The sequence below is a fragment of the Elgaria multicarinata genome, chromosome 7 (genome assembly GCF_023053635.1).
Source record: "Elgaria multicarinata webbii isolate HBS135686 ecotype San Diego chromosome 7, rElgMul1.1.pri, whole genome shotgun sequence".
In the NCBI taxonomy this organism is placed as follows: Eukaryota; Metazoa; Chordata; class Lepidosauria; order Squamata; family Anguidae; genus Elgaria; species Elgaria multicarinata.
In genome coordinates, this window is record NC_086177.1 from 62,753,542 (window position 1) to 62,771,828 (window position 18,287).

An 18,287-nucleotide genomic window follows, 5' to 3' on the forward strand; every position below is an offset into this window, starting at 1 on the left:
AAGGAATGCGCCTGACGAGTGAATTGCGGGAAGCGCGGCAGCCCCTCGCCCGCCCGCCCGCACGCCGGCCACTCTCCCTGCTCTGGCCCTTCGCGGGGAAAGAGAAAGGCGGAAGGAGGTAACTGGGGAAAGCAGCGGAGAAACGCACCCACAAAGGTCTCCGCTCCGCAGGGAAGCCCAAACGGCACTTACTGGCCCCGCCATACACCTAGCCAGGCCCCGCCCCCACCAGGCCCAGCAGCAGGAACCGCCACAACAAGGCGCGGAGCCGAAGGAGGAGCAGGAACCGGAGTGGGGCAGGCGCAGCCACTGGAGGCTTCTGACGGGCGGCGCTGCACATTTCCCTCTGGCCCGTCTCCGGAGTGACGGCGCCTGGCTCGGCCCGCAGCGGCCTCAGAGGGGGTTCAGCAAGGACGGGGCAAACATGGCGGCGGCGGCACATTAGGGGGTTCAATGGAACCCTCTGCACCCCCTGTGCGCACGCCAATGATCCAGACGCAGCAGGAACGTTTCTCCAGCTTTTCTGCTGGTGTGCTGAAGAACCGCTGCCTCCAAGAGAACACCGTTGTTCCTGGCAGCAGGAGCAAAAAGGAACCACTATGCTGGGAGCCTCTCTGCCAGCAGCCATGCTTCAAAGAGGCCAGGAGAAGCCCCCCCCCCAGGCGAATATTGTCTCGTAAGACCCTCCTCCAGCCAGTGTCAACACAAAGCCCCACCAATGCTAGGGCTTGAGGAGCGTCTCCTCATTCCCCACCCCACCCCTACCTGCAACAGCCCTCCTACAGTCAAGCAAGCTGAACGTGGACTAGGGCATCAGTGTCTACAGGGTTTCATAAATAAATAAATAAATAAATAAATAGAAATTATGCCCTTTATGATTGAGTATTCAATCAATGTTCACCTTAAAAAAAAATTCCCTGGGTGCACACACTAATAAAATGTGCTGTGCACGCCTATGGTCTGGAGATAGGCATCCTAAAAGCAAAGATAAACAGGATCCTGTTAACTCTCCAAATGACTGCATGAATATGAATGAGGGATCACATGGTTGTATGCCGTGTTGCCTTAGCAGTCAAAATACAAAACATGTTGTGATAGCAGAGCAAGAAGCACAATTTGCCTGAGCAACACCTAGCCTAATGAAGTTGTAATGAGTTGTGCAAGGGCTGATGCAGCGATCAGTACAAGGACTTGTGCGATGCTTTGTGGAACAACTGGGGCAACTTGCTCAAGTGGAATCAAAGTATTAGATTGGACACCTGCTCAAAGAAGAAAATTGGGTTTCCACAAGCAGTAGAACAGCCTTCCCCAACATGGTGGCCTCCAGTTGTGTGGGACTACAGTTTCCAGATGCCTCCCCGCCCCCCAACAAGCTAGCTGGCTCTGGGATTCTGGGAACTGTAGACTAGGGATCTACACAACTGCTTTTAAAGCGCTTTAAAGCACTTTGAAAACGTTTTGAAAACTGTATATGCAGTGTGTCCTGGGCCCCAACAGTTGTCAAAACTGTTATAAAGCGCTTTAAAGCGCTTTAAAGCAGTAGTGTAGACCACCCCCCTTGCACATCTGAAGGGGAAGGTTGGGGAAGGCTACAGTAAAACCTTTGTGCTAACAGAATGACACTATTGGAGGCAACACTTAGACCCTGTTCAGACGACATGCTAAGCCACAGTGGTTAAGCATTTTGAGCGAAACATTATGGCTTAGCATGTCAAGGGAACCATGTCTTAGTGTGTTGGGTGAACCTTTCCTAACCATGGTGACTACAAAACCATGGTTTAAACACATTCACTAACCGTTTGCTGCAAAAGGGTTGGCACCCTAACCATGGCTTAGCGTGTTGTCTGAAAGGCCCACATAAAACTGTTTTCAAAAGAACAAGGGTAAACCCCCATGGCTGCCCTGATTGGAAAAAGTATAGAGTGATTGGAACCTGCCTGCTTTATGCCCTCTCCTCATGGGGAGTCTTTTCTAGCCCTACCTGCAGATTCCAGGGATTGAACCTGGTACCTTTTGCAGGCGAATCGTATACTCTACCACTGAGCTACAGCCATTCCCACACTTGCCAGCCCCAGCGAGTGTCCGAACGATCACTTGTATTGCATGGTGTGTTTGCTGGTTTATATTCCAATTTTTCAACCAAGCAGAAAGGTCATAACAGAGAAACAAAACAACGCACCATTTCTCTTCCCCTTCCCATTTAAACCCAACGTCAGTATATCAGGTAGAACAAACCTCTAGAGATTTTGAAGTAAAAAAACAAAGCAACAACAGCAGTGGGGGGGGGGGATATCCAATGGACTGACATCAAACCTATACTTTTTATTTATTACTTTAGGAATGTGAAATGAATTGTGTATAATTAAGAGTTTGTATATTTATCAATGAAAAAGTATACTTTTTTCTTTTTATTCAAGCAATAAATTACAAATGGGTATTAGAGGTGCAAGCTGCTGCACGCTATCCTTAAGGCACGTTAAAACCTTACTTTTTGCTAGTCGTCAACTAGAGAAAAATAAAGTTCAAAATAGAAACCATCACTATTGTGTTAAACAAAGTTATTATATTATTTGAGCCTAGAAATAGCATGAGGACCTCAACTCTATCATACTGAAACAGAATATTTCTAAGGCAATTGTTAAAAAATGAATATCTCTGTAAAGCAATTCTGAAAGAGAAAATATTCATATTTTTCCCCCAAGAGCCAATTCAGAAAAAAACAGACCCACTCCTATCTTTTTGAATGTCCAAATAGTCCATTTCTTCCAACTATATCACAAGGAGAAGGGTGTGAACAAAAATCTGCTCATTCAGAAGTATTTTATTCTATGCCACAAAGTAAGAACATACCATGTATTCATAGATGGGGGAGATGATATGAAATGGGACTATTTTTTATTTGATTTATAAGTTGACTTTCTCTATTAAGGCATCAAACAAAATACAAGAATGCAAATATAATATTATAATAAAATGGTAAAATTCCAGAAATATAAAAAAAATGCTCAGTTAAAAATATAAGTCAGCCAGTATAAAAACCACTTCTAGTGCCACACCATTAAATCTTCAATAAAATAGCATGGCCATTAAAATGCATAAGTTAAAAGCCAAGTGGGTTTTCAAAGACTTTTAAGTAGTGCAACTGATGGGGCCAACTGCACATCCCTTGAAAGGGAATTCCGTAAGGGAGAGGTCACTACTGAAGATGCCCTGCCCCTAATATCTGCCACTTTAATTGATCTTAGAGGTGGGCCAATGAGTTGTACCTCTACTGTCAAATTTAAAGCAATGGCAGATTCATATGGGCACATGATATCTTCGAAGAACTGGTCCCAAACCATTTAGGGCATGGGTGGGCAAACTTTTTGCCTGTGAGGGATGCACATGGCAGTGAGGGGTGAGCTGGGGGGTGCAAGCCAGTGGGCACAGCTGGATTTGGCAATAGGTGGGGGAATGGGCTCTCTCATTTATAAACACTTCCACTCATTCATATTCTCCCCTTTCCCATTCACACACTTCTCTTCCATTCAGTTTTCCTTAAATGCTGAGGCTTTTCTTTCTCGCAGCTTAGCATAGAAAGAAATTGAGCTGCTAGGGCAGGAACATAACCATCTGTTTTTCCACTAGCAGCACACTTCCATTCCATGCTAGGCTGGGAGTAAGAGGAGGTACCCTCTGCTTCCCCATCTAGCATGAAAGTTGGATGACAATGCAGGGGAAAGGTTGCTGTTTTTCCAGCCTGCAAGATCAGTGACATCAGTGGGGGCGGGGATTATGGGAGGATGACTAAGGCACTGCAGACTTCAGGAGAGACCCCTGCAGACCACAGGTTGCCCATGTGCAAGTTAGGGCTTTAAAGGCCAAATCCAGCACTTTGAATTGGGTCCAGAACTGTGCCAGTAATCAGTGTTACTGATTCAGAATCAGTGAAATATTTCTGACCATCTAGCTCTAACCAGAACATGAGTTGCTGTGTTCTATGATAAAGATTGCAGCTTGAATTCAGTAGGTTTCTTCTGCCAGTAGAATAGAAACTACTGGTGGAAGGGATTGCCCCTGCCCACTCAGCCCACCACATCTGCCCAGATCTGCTCCAGAGACTTGGGGGCACTCAGGAGCAGTTTTGGTGGTGTGCAGGGGCTGTAGGAAGGGGGGAAAGAGGACGGGGAGGTCCCACTCTAACAACGTTGGATTTAACGTTGCAAAATTAAGGGACTAAGCTTGGTACCTGCAGCTTGTGATTATTAGGGAGTTATCCCAAAATAGAGAACTCCTTTACCTGGCTGGCTGGAGTAGAGCTTCCATCCTTGCTACAAAAGACACTTGCTGCTGCCTTGTGCTCCTGATCTTGTAGTCAAACTAGAAGATATGTTAAATGCATGATCACATTTCCATATGTTTAATTTAAAATTAATTAAATTTTAAATTAATTAGGGGCGCTGATCTTGATCAAGACAACAGCACAAGGAAAGAGGGGTTTAAGCCTTCCCCACAATGCCAGCCCCACATTTCACTGGCCATAAGTGGGTCTCTTCCCAACCCATGCAGCCCTTACTTATATTTTATATGCCACACCATATTCTATATCGAAAGCTTGTCTTGGTCCAGAGAAATAGCCAGAGGTTTCAAGCCCCTTTGTAAGATATTTATGATGATATATTGATGGTCTTCATTCCTATAATAAATAACACAGTTTAAAGGTTAGAAGAAAGGTGAAGGTGTAAAGAGCTGAACTGATGATACAAAGCCAATATACCTTGTCTTTTTTTTATTTGGGATATGACTTTTATTACTGCTTGCTTGAGAACTTAAATATGTAGCTCGCAGCTGCACATTTGTGGATAATGCACTGGTTTGCAACAGACAGCAAACCAGTGCATTAACGGATATGCCCATGCTTTGGATGCTGTATCTTATTTCACGTACTGTAGATACTGATTTATCTCCTATGACATTAATCGTCTCATGGCAAGCGATGGAATAACTTGCAGATGCCCTTCCTCTCCTCATTTATGAAGATAAATGTCATAACATGATGGCTGATCTTTGTTATGACACTAACCATTATACATTTAACAAACGTAGCAAAAATACCACTGACAGCTAGCAAAAGCATCCGTGTAAATGTGGAGCATTCTCGCCGCCCATGCCTCCAGTTCAGAACCCTGACTTGTCATATTTAGTTTCTGAACACTTTCAGTAAAAGATTTGGTCTGCGTCAGCAAACAAAAATAATTGCCTGGTGATACAGTCTTGCAATTTTGTGACTTAATGACCAACAGTTCAACATTGTTATGCCTTGAAGGCAGAGGAAGTAGAGAGAGAAGCCGCTAGGACACTGTGGGCTGGAGAAAACAGTGGGCCTCTGCTGCCGAGACGTCAGAGGATGAAGCTTCCATGGTGAAAGAAATCGTGGAGCAGCCTCAGCTCAGCATATCTGGCTGGAGACGAAACCTAGATGCAGAACTCTCCCTTTTGTAAGGTCCATGCAGCAGCATTTGAGCCTAAACTACATGTGCAGTGAAATGAGGAGGCAGCATTTGGGGTGGGTAGTGGGTGGGTTATAGAATGGGCTGTACCACTTTAGGTGGTTAGTGGGGAATAAACATGTTCCCCCAATTTAAACAATTTTGATAAAACTGCAAGAAGAAATTGCCACATCAGAGACAAAGGTTCAGTGTAGTCCTCTTCCTGCTGCTCTAGATTTCTACTTGAAGGAAGTTCTTTATGTGATGGAGCATTTCTTGGCTCACGGCATGGGACTTTGGCAAGAGGAGGGCCTCTTTCTGTTGCTGTGATCATTATGCCTTCTCTTTTGGGTCTAGATATAGGTCCCCTATGTGAGGGGAAGGGTCTCCTCTAGGACGAACGTGGGGCATTTAGTTGGGCATTTTGATTGTGTTTGTGTAGAGGGATATAATATACTTGGCCTTGTTTGGTTGGAGCCTCATGCTAATTCAGTTTTGTTAGTTTTATCTCTTATACTTTTGGCTAGGTGTTGTATTATTAGATCTCTTAACAAAAACTGCTAAATGGATTGCTTAATGTGGATATAATGTTGATGTTGTTTATTTATTTATTTTATTGCAGAATTTATAAACAGCTCCACATCCAAAAGTATTTGAGTGGTATACAACAATTAAAATTCAAAATACAAAAATAATAGTACAATAATAGCAGGAAGATCAATAAAACAGTGTCTAGAATTTAGTCAGGAAATGCGTGCCTGCAGAGCAAAATTTTCAGCAAATGCTTCACATGACAGTCGTATGCGTGGTACACATCGCCATTGTGTGTGCATGAGAGGGGACGTGACCCCACTCTCCCTCAGTATATGAGGGATTTTCATTTGAACACCACAGCCTGGGAATGTGCATAGGTCAGCAGGTGGGACGTTACTGCACTCCCATTCCCCCCCCCCCCGCTTCATATGCATTTGCTGTGTATGAGGTGATTGTGTGAAAGGTGCTGTTGTCTCTCAGGGTTGATTGCCTTAGGAGCCAAGTCTCTTAGGATCTCAGTCCAAAATTGCAATGTGCCTAAGGTAAATGTTCTGATTTTGCCCATTTACCTGTAGCTAACCTCACTGTTGCTTCTAAATAAGTGTTTTTAGGCTTGATGTTTCAGGTGGGAAACAGTACTTGAAAATATTTTCTGTTACAAGTTGATTACCAAACCATTCGTTTTGTTTTGTTTTGTTTTGTTGTTCTATACACTTCCCGAATAGGACAGCCACCAAGGCCTAGAACAGGGGAGGGCAACCTTCGGGCCTAATCTGTCGCACAGAGGATTGCAATCCAGCCCTGCCCCCTGCCTGGAGGCTATTTGTCCCCACTCCCTTGAGATCATCCGGCCTGTCTGCTTGGTCCAAGGGGCAATATGTCCCCCAGAACAAATGAATTTGCCTGTCCCTGTCCCTGGCCTAGACGTTCTGCGAGTTCACTTTTTCAGGACCCAAACTGGGAAAATACCCCATAAAGATGTTGGTTTTCTTTGTGAGGCAGTTTTCTCTGGACTCCTTCCCTCAGAAACTCTCTCCAGTTCCACAAACTTAATTGCACTCCTTTATTACTCAGATTAACCGTTCAGTTCCCTAATCTCTAGGGTAGATGTGGGCAATTTGTGGCTCTCCAGTTTTTGTTGGCTATGCTGGCGGGGGCTGATGGGAACTGCAGTCCAGCAACATCTGGAGGGACAAACATTTCCCACTCTTGCTCTATGTAGACAGGACCTCGGCATGAGTTACAAGAGCAAATAACTTCCTACTAAATTGTATGAGCTTTTTCTGAGCAGTAAATAAAGTCTTGCTGAAGTATGTCAGTAGCATTTTCAGCCTAGGTTTTCATTGTTAATTAAATATTTTTCAAATGAAGGAATGCTATTTCTATTTTTCAAATCCTAAGGGTAGGTTCTGTTTATATGATCTGGATTCATGGTCAAACTGTATGCAAAAAAAGTTTTTAAAAGAGAATAGGTTCTAAGTGTTCCCCAAAACTGTGATATATGAACACTATATAATCAATCACATCAACTCAATGATCTTTTTGAATTTTTATTTATTTGTTTTAGATATTTATATGCTGCCCTTCAATGTACAATATTCCCAGAACAGTTTGCAAACTTATTTATTTATTTTATTTATTAAATTTGTATAGCACCCCATAGCCGAAGCTCTCTGGGCAGTTTACAAACTTAGAACAATTTTTAAAAAGGCAATGAAACAATTATAACAGATAGAAGCAGCATTAACACAGTCTAAATGGAATTAAAAGGTATCCTCAGAAATGCACAAAAAATGTTGTGCATGGGGGTTTCCCATTAATTTAAATGGAAGGAGCTAATCTCTGTGTTAAAAAAAGTTTGTGTGTGTGTGTGTGTGTGTGTGTGTGTGTGTGTGTGTGTGTGTATTGGCTTCCTCCATTGAAACAAATGTGGAACTATTCTAGATAGGGATGTCTTTGTGTTGCATGTGCATTGAAGCTTGACTGTGTGGAACAAATCATTGGATTGAGCAAATATCTATGGGAACTGGCAACAGTACATATAGGAGAAAAACAATTTTATTTTCCAATAATGGTCTCTCTTTCTCCTTACGCAAAAGAATGTTCCAGTTGGAAGCACTTCATTTATAAAAGCTGAGAGTGGCTGAAAAGGAGTTCTAAACTTAGAAGATGAAGTCAATGCAAATTCTAAGTTTGGAACTGCTTTTTGCCATCGTCTGGGAACAAAATTGCAACAGTAGTTTATGTTCTACAGCAAGGGTGGGCAGAAAGGAGATCTCCAGATATTCTGGACTTCAACTCCCAGCATTCCTAACTATTAGCCATGCTGGGCAGAGATTTCTGGGAGTTCAAAACATCTGGAGATCTATTTTTCCCTACCCCTGTTCTATATATAGTTAAGGAGCTGGGGTGATGTTCAAAGTAGCATTCTAAATCTGAGATACTGAATGCTTATGGGTAATAAATTATTGTCTACAATTGGTAATAGTATTGTAATGGGTGCAGTATATTGCAATATAGTGCAGAAACAGTCCAATGGACCAAAATGCCCAGAACCTGAATTGGGATTGTGAAGACATTGGATGTGTTAGCCCTGCACTATTACATGCTGTTTTTCCTTCAAACTTTGGATGCTTCTAGATTAGGCTTTTATTGTGCAGTCACCCTTCATTATTCACAACAATTTATTGGGAGTCCAGACAATGTTGTCTTCCATTTATAACCCTCCTGTGTTTTTCCCACCACTTCTTCCTTCTTCTTTCCACAAAAAAATAATAAAATAATAAAAAATAAAAATCCAATTCAGAGGAAAAGGTAAAATTTCATTGTTAGTTCCAGGAGCCCTCAGTTTGGAAGTAGCCTTAGTTTCTGACTTCTCCTTGCAGCAGTTAGAACTGATTCATTACAGGCAATGTACTTGCGGTGGAACAGTGATCACTATAAGCACAAATAGACGGGTTTTGATGTGCCAGCCACATGGTAACTTGACTGCCTGCGGTGAAAGTTGGAAGCATCATGAGAAGTTTGGTTGGTTGGTTGGTTGGAGAATGTTGGGGAGGGATCAGTCATAGTACATGTTCTTACCACTGACACTGGAAATATACTCCTTCATAATTGTTACAAGAAATTTGTTCTTGAGTAGAAATTATTTTTCTTTAAGCAGCTCTGAGGTAATGATGATTTATAAATTCTATGATTGCACATGAAAGGCAAAAAAATTGAGTGAAGTCCAGTCATCTGGCATTGACATGAGCTCCTGCAAGCATCAGACAAGCACTCATCTGCCGCTTCCCCAACCCCCTAGTTATCTCTGATCTGTGAGTAGAGCTAACAAGGGGATTCGTCTCTCCTTCTCCTCCCAAAGCTTCTGGTAGCCTCCAGGCCAGAGGGCAGAACTTGGGAAGGGGACCACAGAGAGAACCCAAGCCTCTGTGGACTAGATGGACTATCTCCATGGGCTTGATTAGGCCCATCAGCTGGAGTTGTGCATCCATGAGCTAAATGTAATGTGTGCAGTGGTTACTTACTATGATCAGTTATCAGACTCTTCCAGTGGAGATCTGCTGCATCTCCTGCATCTGTTGCTATGCCTGAAACTTAGTTCAGAATCTATTTTCCAATACCACAACATTGTTTGCCCTAACGGATGACACAGTTGGATACTGCCCGTTGTTCCCTGCCTTAAGACTTTCAGAAGAGAATGCTTAAAAATGTAAATAAAAATAAAGTAAATGAGGATTGCATGCAAGAGTTTTGGCACAAGACACAAGCTATTTAAACTCAACAGTAATATTTACATTTGACTTTAAATATAGGCAGGATCTACACTACTGCTTATAACAGTTTATAATGGTTATGACAACTGTTCAGGCCCAGGACACATTACATATACCGTTTTCCTAATGTTTTTAAAGTGTTATATCCTGCTTGGTATATATCGGTTCCCTCTGTTTTTGGTCACCACTGTCCACTCGTTCAGCAGTTTTATAAATGTTCTGAAACCTAGGCCGTTTCTACACCTGCCTTTTTTCCAGGGATCATCCCGGGATCATCCCTGTGCTTGCAAATGACACATAGGGGATCCCAGGAGCAGGCAGGGACGATCCCTCCATTTTCCTGGGATAACCTTTAGGTGTAGAAAGGGCCTTAGTTAGTCTGTTTCAGAAATTCTTCTAATACTGAACTTTAGCATTCATAGGGTACAATCATAAACACCAAAACTGCCTTTTCCTGTCCCTTAAGTGGAACAGCCCTCCCCCTTTTTAAACTTACACCCAGGTCTGCCATTAGGCAAAGGCAGCAGATGCTGGTGATCATAGAGGGGAGGTATGGTGCTGGAGAACAGAGCTCTGTGTGCCAAGCTGCCAGCCCTGCACCCATAAGCTAGCTTGCTTAAACACTAGTGACAGAAAGATACTGTCCCGCCCCAGCGTTGAAGTAAAATTCAGCTGCTAGTCCAGTTAGCTTCTGAAATGTCTTGTCCCTTGCCTCAGGCAGAAAAATGCTTTGGGTCTCCCCTGCTTACATCTCTTAATGCCAGTGTCAAGAAGACTTGAATTTGCTATGATACTTCTTTTCCTAGCTTTTTGGAACTACTTTTCTATTATGTATTTATTTATACAATATTAATATGGTAGGTAATATTTCTTATGTATTTAGAGATAATTATTATTTCTAAAATTTATATCCCAGTGTTCAGTGCCCAAACGGCATCCCCACAGTAGCTTACAAAACAGTAGCCATTGCTGTTTTTCCATCTGCATTCCTAATTTGATTGGGAAGCCTTCAGATTGTATGCATGTTGGTGATTTGGGGGTGGGGGCACTTTTTGTTGCTGTTGCTCTCATCCGTTTTATTAAATGTAAAGCAATGTTTTCTATATTTCATGGTTTTTCTTGTTTAAAGTGCTGCATTTTAGCTTATCATTCCTCATTTTTAGACACATTAAAAGGTACTGGAGAGGGGGAGGAAGGAAGGTGGAGTTTTGTGCCTTTAAGTACGTAATTTATCAGGCACTTTACCAATGTCAGGCTGGACTGTGATGGCCACTTCAGCCCCGGTTTAAGTATTTATCATATGCTTTACTTCCCTCTCAAAAGCAGGACATTAAGCTACAGAGATTTCCCCTTGTCTGTGAGAAACTGCTTCATTTAAGGCACAATCCTATACATGTTTAGTCAGAACAAAGTTCTACAGCTCCCAGCATGCCCCAGCCAGAATTGCTTTTTTCCCTGTCTAGACATGCATAGGATTGTACCCTTATTATACTGTGTGGAAACAAGACTTTGTTCTTTCCAAAGAACAAAAAATAATAATCATGATTTTAAAAACACCCATAGTTAAGAAAGACTTGTCTCATTGGCTAGATCTACACCAAGCAGGATATAGCACTATGAAAGCAATATCTAAGAGGCAGGAGCCACACCAAGCAGGATATAGCGGTATGAAAGTGGCATATGGTATGTGTCATGGGCCCCAACAGTTGTCAGTGCACTTCAATACCACTATAAAACAGCAGTGTGGCTCCTGCCTTTTATATACTGCTTTTCATACTGCTTTCATAGTGCTATATCCTGCTTGGTGTAGATCTAGCCTTACTATGGAGGAGCAAGCTCTCTCTCTCTCTCTCTCTCTCTTTCTCTCTCTCTCATTTATTTATTTATTTGATGCTAAGTTATTCTGCAGGATTGGATGAAGAAAAAATTGTATTCAGCCAGATATTTTAGACTGCATCCCACACTAGTGTAGGGAGAAGCCAAAGTAATTGATAGAATGGGCTACTTTATTTGCTTCTTCATGCTCAGTCTTCCTAACGCATTCAGCATCCTAGGATACCATAGCGTCCTACTTTGTTTGTTTCCTACTGTGTTGCTTGCAGTGCTGCCTTGTAGGCTTGGCCAGTATCTCTGTGTTGTGCATATTGCTTTTTCAGCTTCGCTTTGTTTGTGTTGTGTCTTTGTAATGATGATCTTCTGTGCCCATCTTTGCGTCTGCCCATTGTTTCCCCACCACCAGCTCAGTGCAGCTTCTGCCCTCCTCCTCTCTTTTCCAAGGTAGATGTAAATTTGTTCCCCCCCCCCGCCTTCCATCCAACTTGTGTTGTAACATCTGGCGTTACCGCATACTCTATAGAATAGGCTGTGATGTCATAGAGAAGGGGACAGGGCTACCCAAATTCTCTCAATTTCAGGGAGGAGCTGCCCAGGTGTGCTGAGGGCCCATACACAGGAAGAGAAACAGGGAGTCCTCCACAGTGAGTAACCCCACCTTCGAGCGTATCCCATATCCTGCATAGCCTTGTCCAGTTCAGTATAGTTTCCTCTACTACCCTTTTGAAGTGTATTTAGTTCCATGGCTGGGCAATTTGTGGCTCTCCAGATGTGTTGGCCTACAACTCCCATGATCATTCACCATTGGCAATGTTAGCTAGGGCTAACGGGAGTTGTAGGTCAACACATCTGGAGAGCCACAAGTTGCCCACCCCTGCTTTAAACTCTGGAATATTTCCAGTTCAGTTGAGTTTCTTCCTTCTTGCCTTATCTTTCATTTCATCTTCCACCTTCTTGTTTTTATGAAGCTTTATCTTTTTAATTTTACTGAGGTCCAAGATCCACTTTACATCTATGTTGTCCCATATGAAACAAATATTTCAGGTTTGTTTTTATCTGAAATGTGCTTCTCTGGAAATTCAATTTGGCTCCCAGTGCTCTTGGCTCAGTTTAATCTATAGGTTTTGCTCCACGTGTAAGTAAGGATCTGAACTGTAATGGAGTATTACATTGGGCAATGGACTGGTATGTTGTACGTTGAAAAGGGGAGGATGCAAAGTTTAGTCCTATAGATGAGAAATAAGAGTAGGTTTGCATAGCTAAATGGAATGGTATAATTAAAAGCTGGTTTGTACCAAATTCTCTTGGTACTGCAGCCAATGCTAAATTGGAGGAGTTGTTTACCTGTGAGTTCAGTGCAAGTAAGGTTTTAATATCTTGAGTTCAGATCACATATATATTTTAATCTTCACATTTTGTAGCAGAGCCACAGCTGGGGAATTACACTTGTAGCTTTGCCAGTGTGTTGTGATGTGACATGCTTGCAGATGCTGGACAGGGTACACAAAAGGGCAACAGGCAGGCTCCGAAGTGCTCCTGTTGAGTAGCTGGGAGGCCACAGCCAGCAGTGACTGAAGAAATCCCTGATCTGTTCTCCCAGTCTTAATTTTGTGCAACACAAATAGTGTTGTATCTAGTGGACAGCTGTTTTAATGGTTGTGGTAACACTCATTACTAGGAGAGCAGCTTATGTGTATGGATGCTGAGCTAATTATCTATTTCTCATGTAGATTGGCAAGTTTTAATAGGGATAAGTTGGTAATATGCTTAGAGGCAATTTACACTGTCACCATTGGTTGGTTAAGTTCCCAGAACCAGTAGTGTGTTTCGATAAGAAAGCACAAAGAAGGATAGCAAAGGAGGCAGAAACCTTCATACTAGTTAGGCAGAATTGCAGAATACTAATTGGGACTTCTTCATAAAAGGCAAAGGAGTGGAAAACTGAGCTGAACTGGAATGTATATTTCAACAAGTTATTATGCTTTTGGGGGGGGACACTTTGTTAAGAATTTTTAAAAAGTTTAAACTGTGAAACCTATCACGTTATTTTTGAAACAGTCCATATTGCAAATGGAAGAGTTTCCTGAAAGTATAGTGTAGTAGTGAAAAGCTACCTCCCTGCTTCCCCACCCTGAAAATAGTAGCAAAAGCTACCTTCCTGCTTCCCCACCTTGAAAGAAATTGCATCGTCTATATATGATCACATGCTTCCAGTTTTCTGCCATGTAAGAACCTTCCTGGGCATTTTGCTAAGTTGATGCCCATGATTATCAGTTAAACCCTGTTGTAAGCTACAGTTTTTCTCATTGTGTGGTTGAAACAAGACCCCAACCTTGACATTCAGCTTCTAACCTTTACAAAGTATTATGCAAAGTGCATGACCACACAATAGTTGAAAAGTATGCAATAATTACTTTTTACCTTCTTACACATGTATTTCTTTTTAGGCACTGGAAAAACATCCCAACTCGCCAATGACTGCAAAACAAATATTGGAAGTAATTCAGAAAGAAGGGCTGAAAGAAACAAGGTCAGTATTTATACAGTATTTTAAAATATATTGTATTGCGTGTGGGGAAATACCTAATTTATGGTTGCTATGCTATTGAAAATACAATATATAATATATTGCTTGAGCTTATGACCACAAAAGAAACTGAAATATCTGTATCAGGTTCACTGGGCAGGGGGGTGGGGGGTGGGGGAGGGAATTCAGTGGCGGTGGTGGGATCAAGGAACCCATGGGGAGGGGCTGTGATTCAAGCCTTGGAGGGCCACAGGTTGTGCACCCCAGCTATATGCACATATCTGGGTGTAACCCTCACTGAACTAAATGGGATTTATTTCAGGGTTGATATGCAAAGGATTGCACTCAAACCAACCTGAATCTTACTAGAGTTACTAGCATTTGAATCTGCCTTATAGTGGAGAGCCTTGAATTTATAAAATACATTTCTGATGTATTTCTAAGACATTTGCTCTTGTAATTTGGAAGAATAGGACCTGGACAAAGATAAAGCCCATGAATATCATTCACAGCTGGCTTCATACCAAACATATTTCACTATTATTGACTTATGAAACCATAAATTATTGTTTCCAGGTCTGGATCAAAAGTTTGAATCACATACTTTTCATGAGATGAAATAGGCAGGAGGCTCTCATGCATCTATTATAACCTGGATCTCCAAACCCAGCAGTTGATTGATAAAGACTTGGAGGCTTTGTACTGCTCAGGAGAACCTGAACTCCATCCCTTGTGGAGGAACCCTCAAGTAGAAGGCAATGAATGTCTAATAATAATCATTATAACTTTTGGCTGAAGACACTTGACTTCAGTTGGCATTTATACAATGCCCAACTCACTGCCAGAAACAGAACAGCTGCCTTCTACTGAGTCAGACTCTAGGTCCATCTAGATTAGTATTGTCTACACTGATGGGCAGCAGCTCTCCAGGATTTCAACCCAGCCCTACCTGGAGAAGCAAGGGGTGGAATCTAGGGTGTTCTGCATGCAAAGCAGGTGCTCTACCACTGAGTTATGGCCCTTTGACCTAGAGGTATATTCCATCTTCCCCTGCTTGCATAGCCCTGTCTGGGAACTAAACCCAAGACATATTGGCATCCAAAATGAGAATAATACATTTTGGTCAACTAACCAACATAGTAAAGCACTGAGGTAAGATAAAAAAAAGGATGTTTTCAAACTACTGGTGACATCTCAGGGCTAATATCCATCTGTTCTTGCTCATTAGTATGATATATATATATTGAATAAGAAGAGAAGAAGGTGGAACTCTGCAGAAAAAAAGAGAAAAAGCAATTGGCCATTGCTTCCATCCAGAGAGAAGACTTGTATATCAGGGAGACTTGTCTATTGGAGACCCTTTAAAGGGCTTTTCTAAAGTGAAAAGTTGGGGAGGAGCAGTAACTTTCTGGGCAGCCTGCATTTCGCCCTCTGCTAAAAAAATAATAATGAAAACTGAGCGAGACAGAGGGCTCATCTACACCAAGCAGGATATCCCACTATGAAAGCGGTATGAAAGAGGTATATAAAAGGCAGGAGCCACACTACTGCTTTATAGTGGTATTGAAGTGCACTGACAACCACTGGGGCTCATTGATACATACCATAACACTTTCATAGTGCTATATCCTGCTTGGTGTAGATGTTTCATGGGCCCCAACAGTTGTCAGTGCACTTCAATACCGCTATAAAGCAGTAGTGTGGCTCTTTTCTATTATATACCGCTTTCATACCACTTTCATAGTGGAATATCCTGCTTGGTGTAGATGAGCCCAGAGAGTGTGCATTGCAGTTTCTTATCATATAGTAACATTTTCTAAGAAAGCAATAATAGGAGTGTAGAGTCATAGTGCATAACTATGCAATTTACTTATATACTGGGTATGTGTGTGTAATAAGCCACAATAAGTGAGTGCCATGGGGTGGGGGAACTGAGCACCACTAGCAATCACAATAACTTCACATAGAAGTGAAGATAGATTTTTGCTCCTGAAGTCAGTATTAACAGATCCTTGGTGCAAAATGCAAAAGAATTTTGGGGAAGAAAGTTCCAGAATGTAGGTACTGAGCTGCATAAATAGGCAGACAAGAAAATGACATGATATGCAACAATAACTTAATTTGTTTTCTAGCCTTCTTCATATTAAGAAATACGTTTCTATTCCTTTTTTTCTTTGATACGTGGAACTATTGAACTCTGGCTTTGTTATTATTATAATCTTGTTATAAAAGCAGTACCTCTTGATTGTGATACTGTCTTTGCCACATTTATACTCACATAGTGTTGTATTATTATAGAATGTACAGGGGAGAGATTGGGTAATGGGAAAATGGCCCAAACCCAAGTAATTACACTAGAAGGGAAAAAAGTAAACCATCTTTAACTGTATCTATATATATAAAAAAACCTCTAGGAAAAAACACTGCAGCTAGCATAAATGACCCATTCAACACTGTAAAAAATAGAAGATAAAAATCAATGTGGTGGAAATGCATAAACTGCCAGTGACAAGTTAGAAAGGAAAAACTGTTTACTTCTGCATGAATTGTATTATGGTGCAGTATGCGTTGTGTTGTAATCTTGTATACAAATGTATCTGTAAAGTTCAGCACCTTCTTTAACAATAGCCAAAAATAGATGGTGGTACTATATAGTTCTGAAGGCAAGATAGAATGGAGATATTTACGTTTAACTGAAGAAACAATGTGGCATCCACATTAGAGTCCACATTTAGTGCTGCTGAAGCATTGTTTTTCCACAATCAACTGGAAGCGGAATTAAAATGGAGGTTCCACGTAGTACTTAATATAGCGCTATAAATAATGTTTACTTAGAAGTGCCCCATTCAGCAAAAACTCCTTCCAGCATTAAAGAAAAGTTCCCATGTTGAATGTGGCAGTGGGATTACTGATGAATAGCCGCATAATTGCTCCCTATTGTCAGTTTCTGTCCTTGCAGTGAAAAAGCTTTATTTTCCTGCTTCCTCTCATTATTTTTTACTTTTCATTTTTATATAACAAATTAGCATTATTTTGCTATATAGAAATGAAAAAAGAGTGATAAGAATGAGATCAGTAATTAAAGTCCACCCCTCAAAAGAACAAAAACAGACAACAAAGGGCAGTTAAGAGAGGATTTTCATAGCGTAAAGAGGCAAATCATTGGTAAGGCCTCAACAAGAAGCAATAAAATGGGCAAAACCTGCAAGCAGGGAACATTTAAGTACATGCACAGAAAACCTGAAAGGCCTCAGTAGCACTTTGCCTATCCATATTGGATTCTCTATGAAAATTGAATGACCAAAGGATGGCAATTCTAGAGAAGAAGGCTAATAAGGAGGCAACCTGAGAAACAAGCAAGTGTAATTGATATGATTAATGGACCATGTCCTTTAAGCAAGACTACCACAGACACAGTGGAAGAGTTACAGCACAGAACTAATGAACTTAAGATCAATGCTGGTGGCTCCAGTTTCGGAGGGGGCAGTGATTCCATTCTGTGTTTTGGTTAAAACCAGCCAGAGTTCTAAAGGTGCTTTCCAAGCGGCTGAACCATTTTTTTTTTACCATGTAGAGAAAGTGAAGGATGAGCCAAGCACACGCAGGTCTGTAGGCTGCCATGCAAGTAATTAAAACCAGCAGGGACTGTTGGGCTGACATGTGAGTCGGGCTGTGCAACCAGGGAGTGCTGCTGTATCAGAGAGGCAGATCCACAGTGAACATGGAGCAATGGAACCTGTGGCAGTCTGAGAGAAGATCCCTAGTTCCAGTCCAGTTCACTTTGCACAGCAGAAAAAAATGCCTTTTCCAGTGAGTGACTTAACAGTCCTTGCAGGCAGGGGATTATTGGATTATGTACAGAAAGTGGTTTAAAAAACACACAGTGCTGCTGGTGCCATCTTTAAAAACACCAAGTGCGAGCCTCATAGAATGGGTTTAGGCAGATGTGGGCATATGCTTGGAAATGACTCAGAATTTGCACATAGAGGAGGAAAGGGTAACCTTTGGCTTACTCAGTGTTAGTTGTTTGAAACCTGCTCGGGCTTCCTGCAGAATTTGCCTGTCACGTCAGGGTAAAAAGCCCATACATTTGGCTTTTAAGCCTTTCTCTGCATTGATATAGTTAAAAGTTTAGGTAACTTTTTTTTA

The 18,287-nt window shown here is 41.7% G+C and overlaps 1 protein-coding gene across 1 annotated transcript in view; it reads left to right on the plus strand.

Moving 5' to 3' along the window:
- The window catches only part of ASXL3 (ASXL transcriptional regulator 3), a 123,204-nt gene that overhangs the window by 14,143 nt on the left and 90,774 nt on the right, over window positions 1-18,287 (plus strand). Inside the window, exon 2 of the mRNA XM_063130684.1 lies at window positions 14,059-14,141. Within this exon, the coding sequence (XP_062986754.1) occupies window positions 14,059-14,141 (83 nt within the window). The remainder of the gene's footprint in view (window positions 1-14,058; window positions 14,142-18,287) is intronic.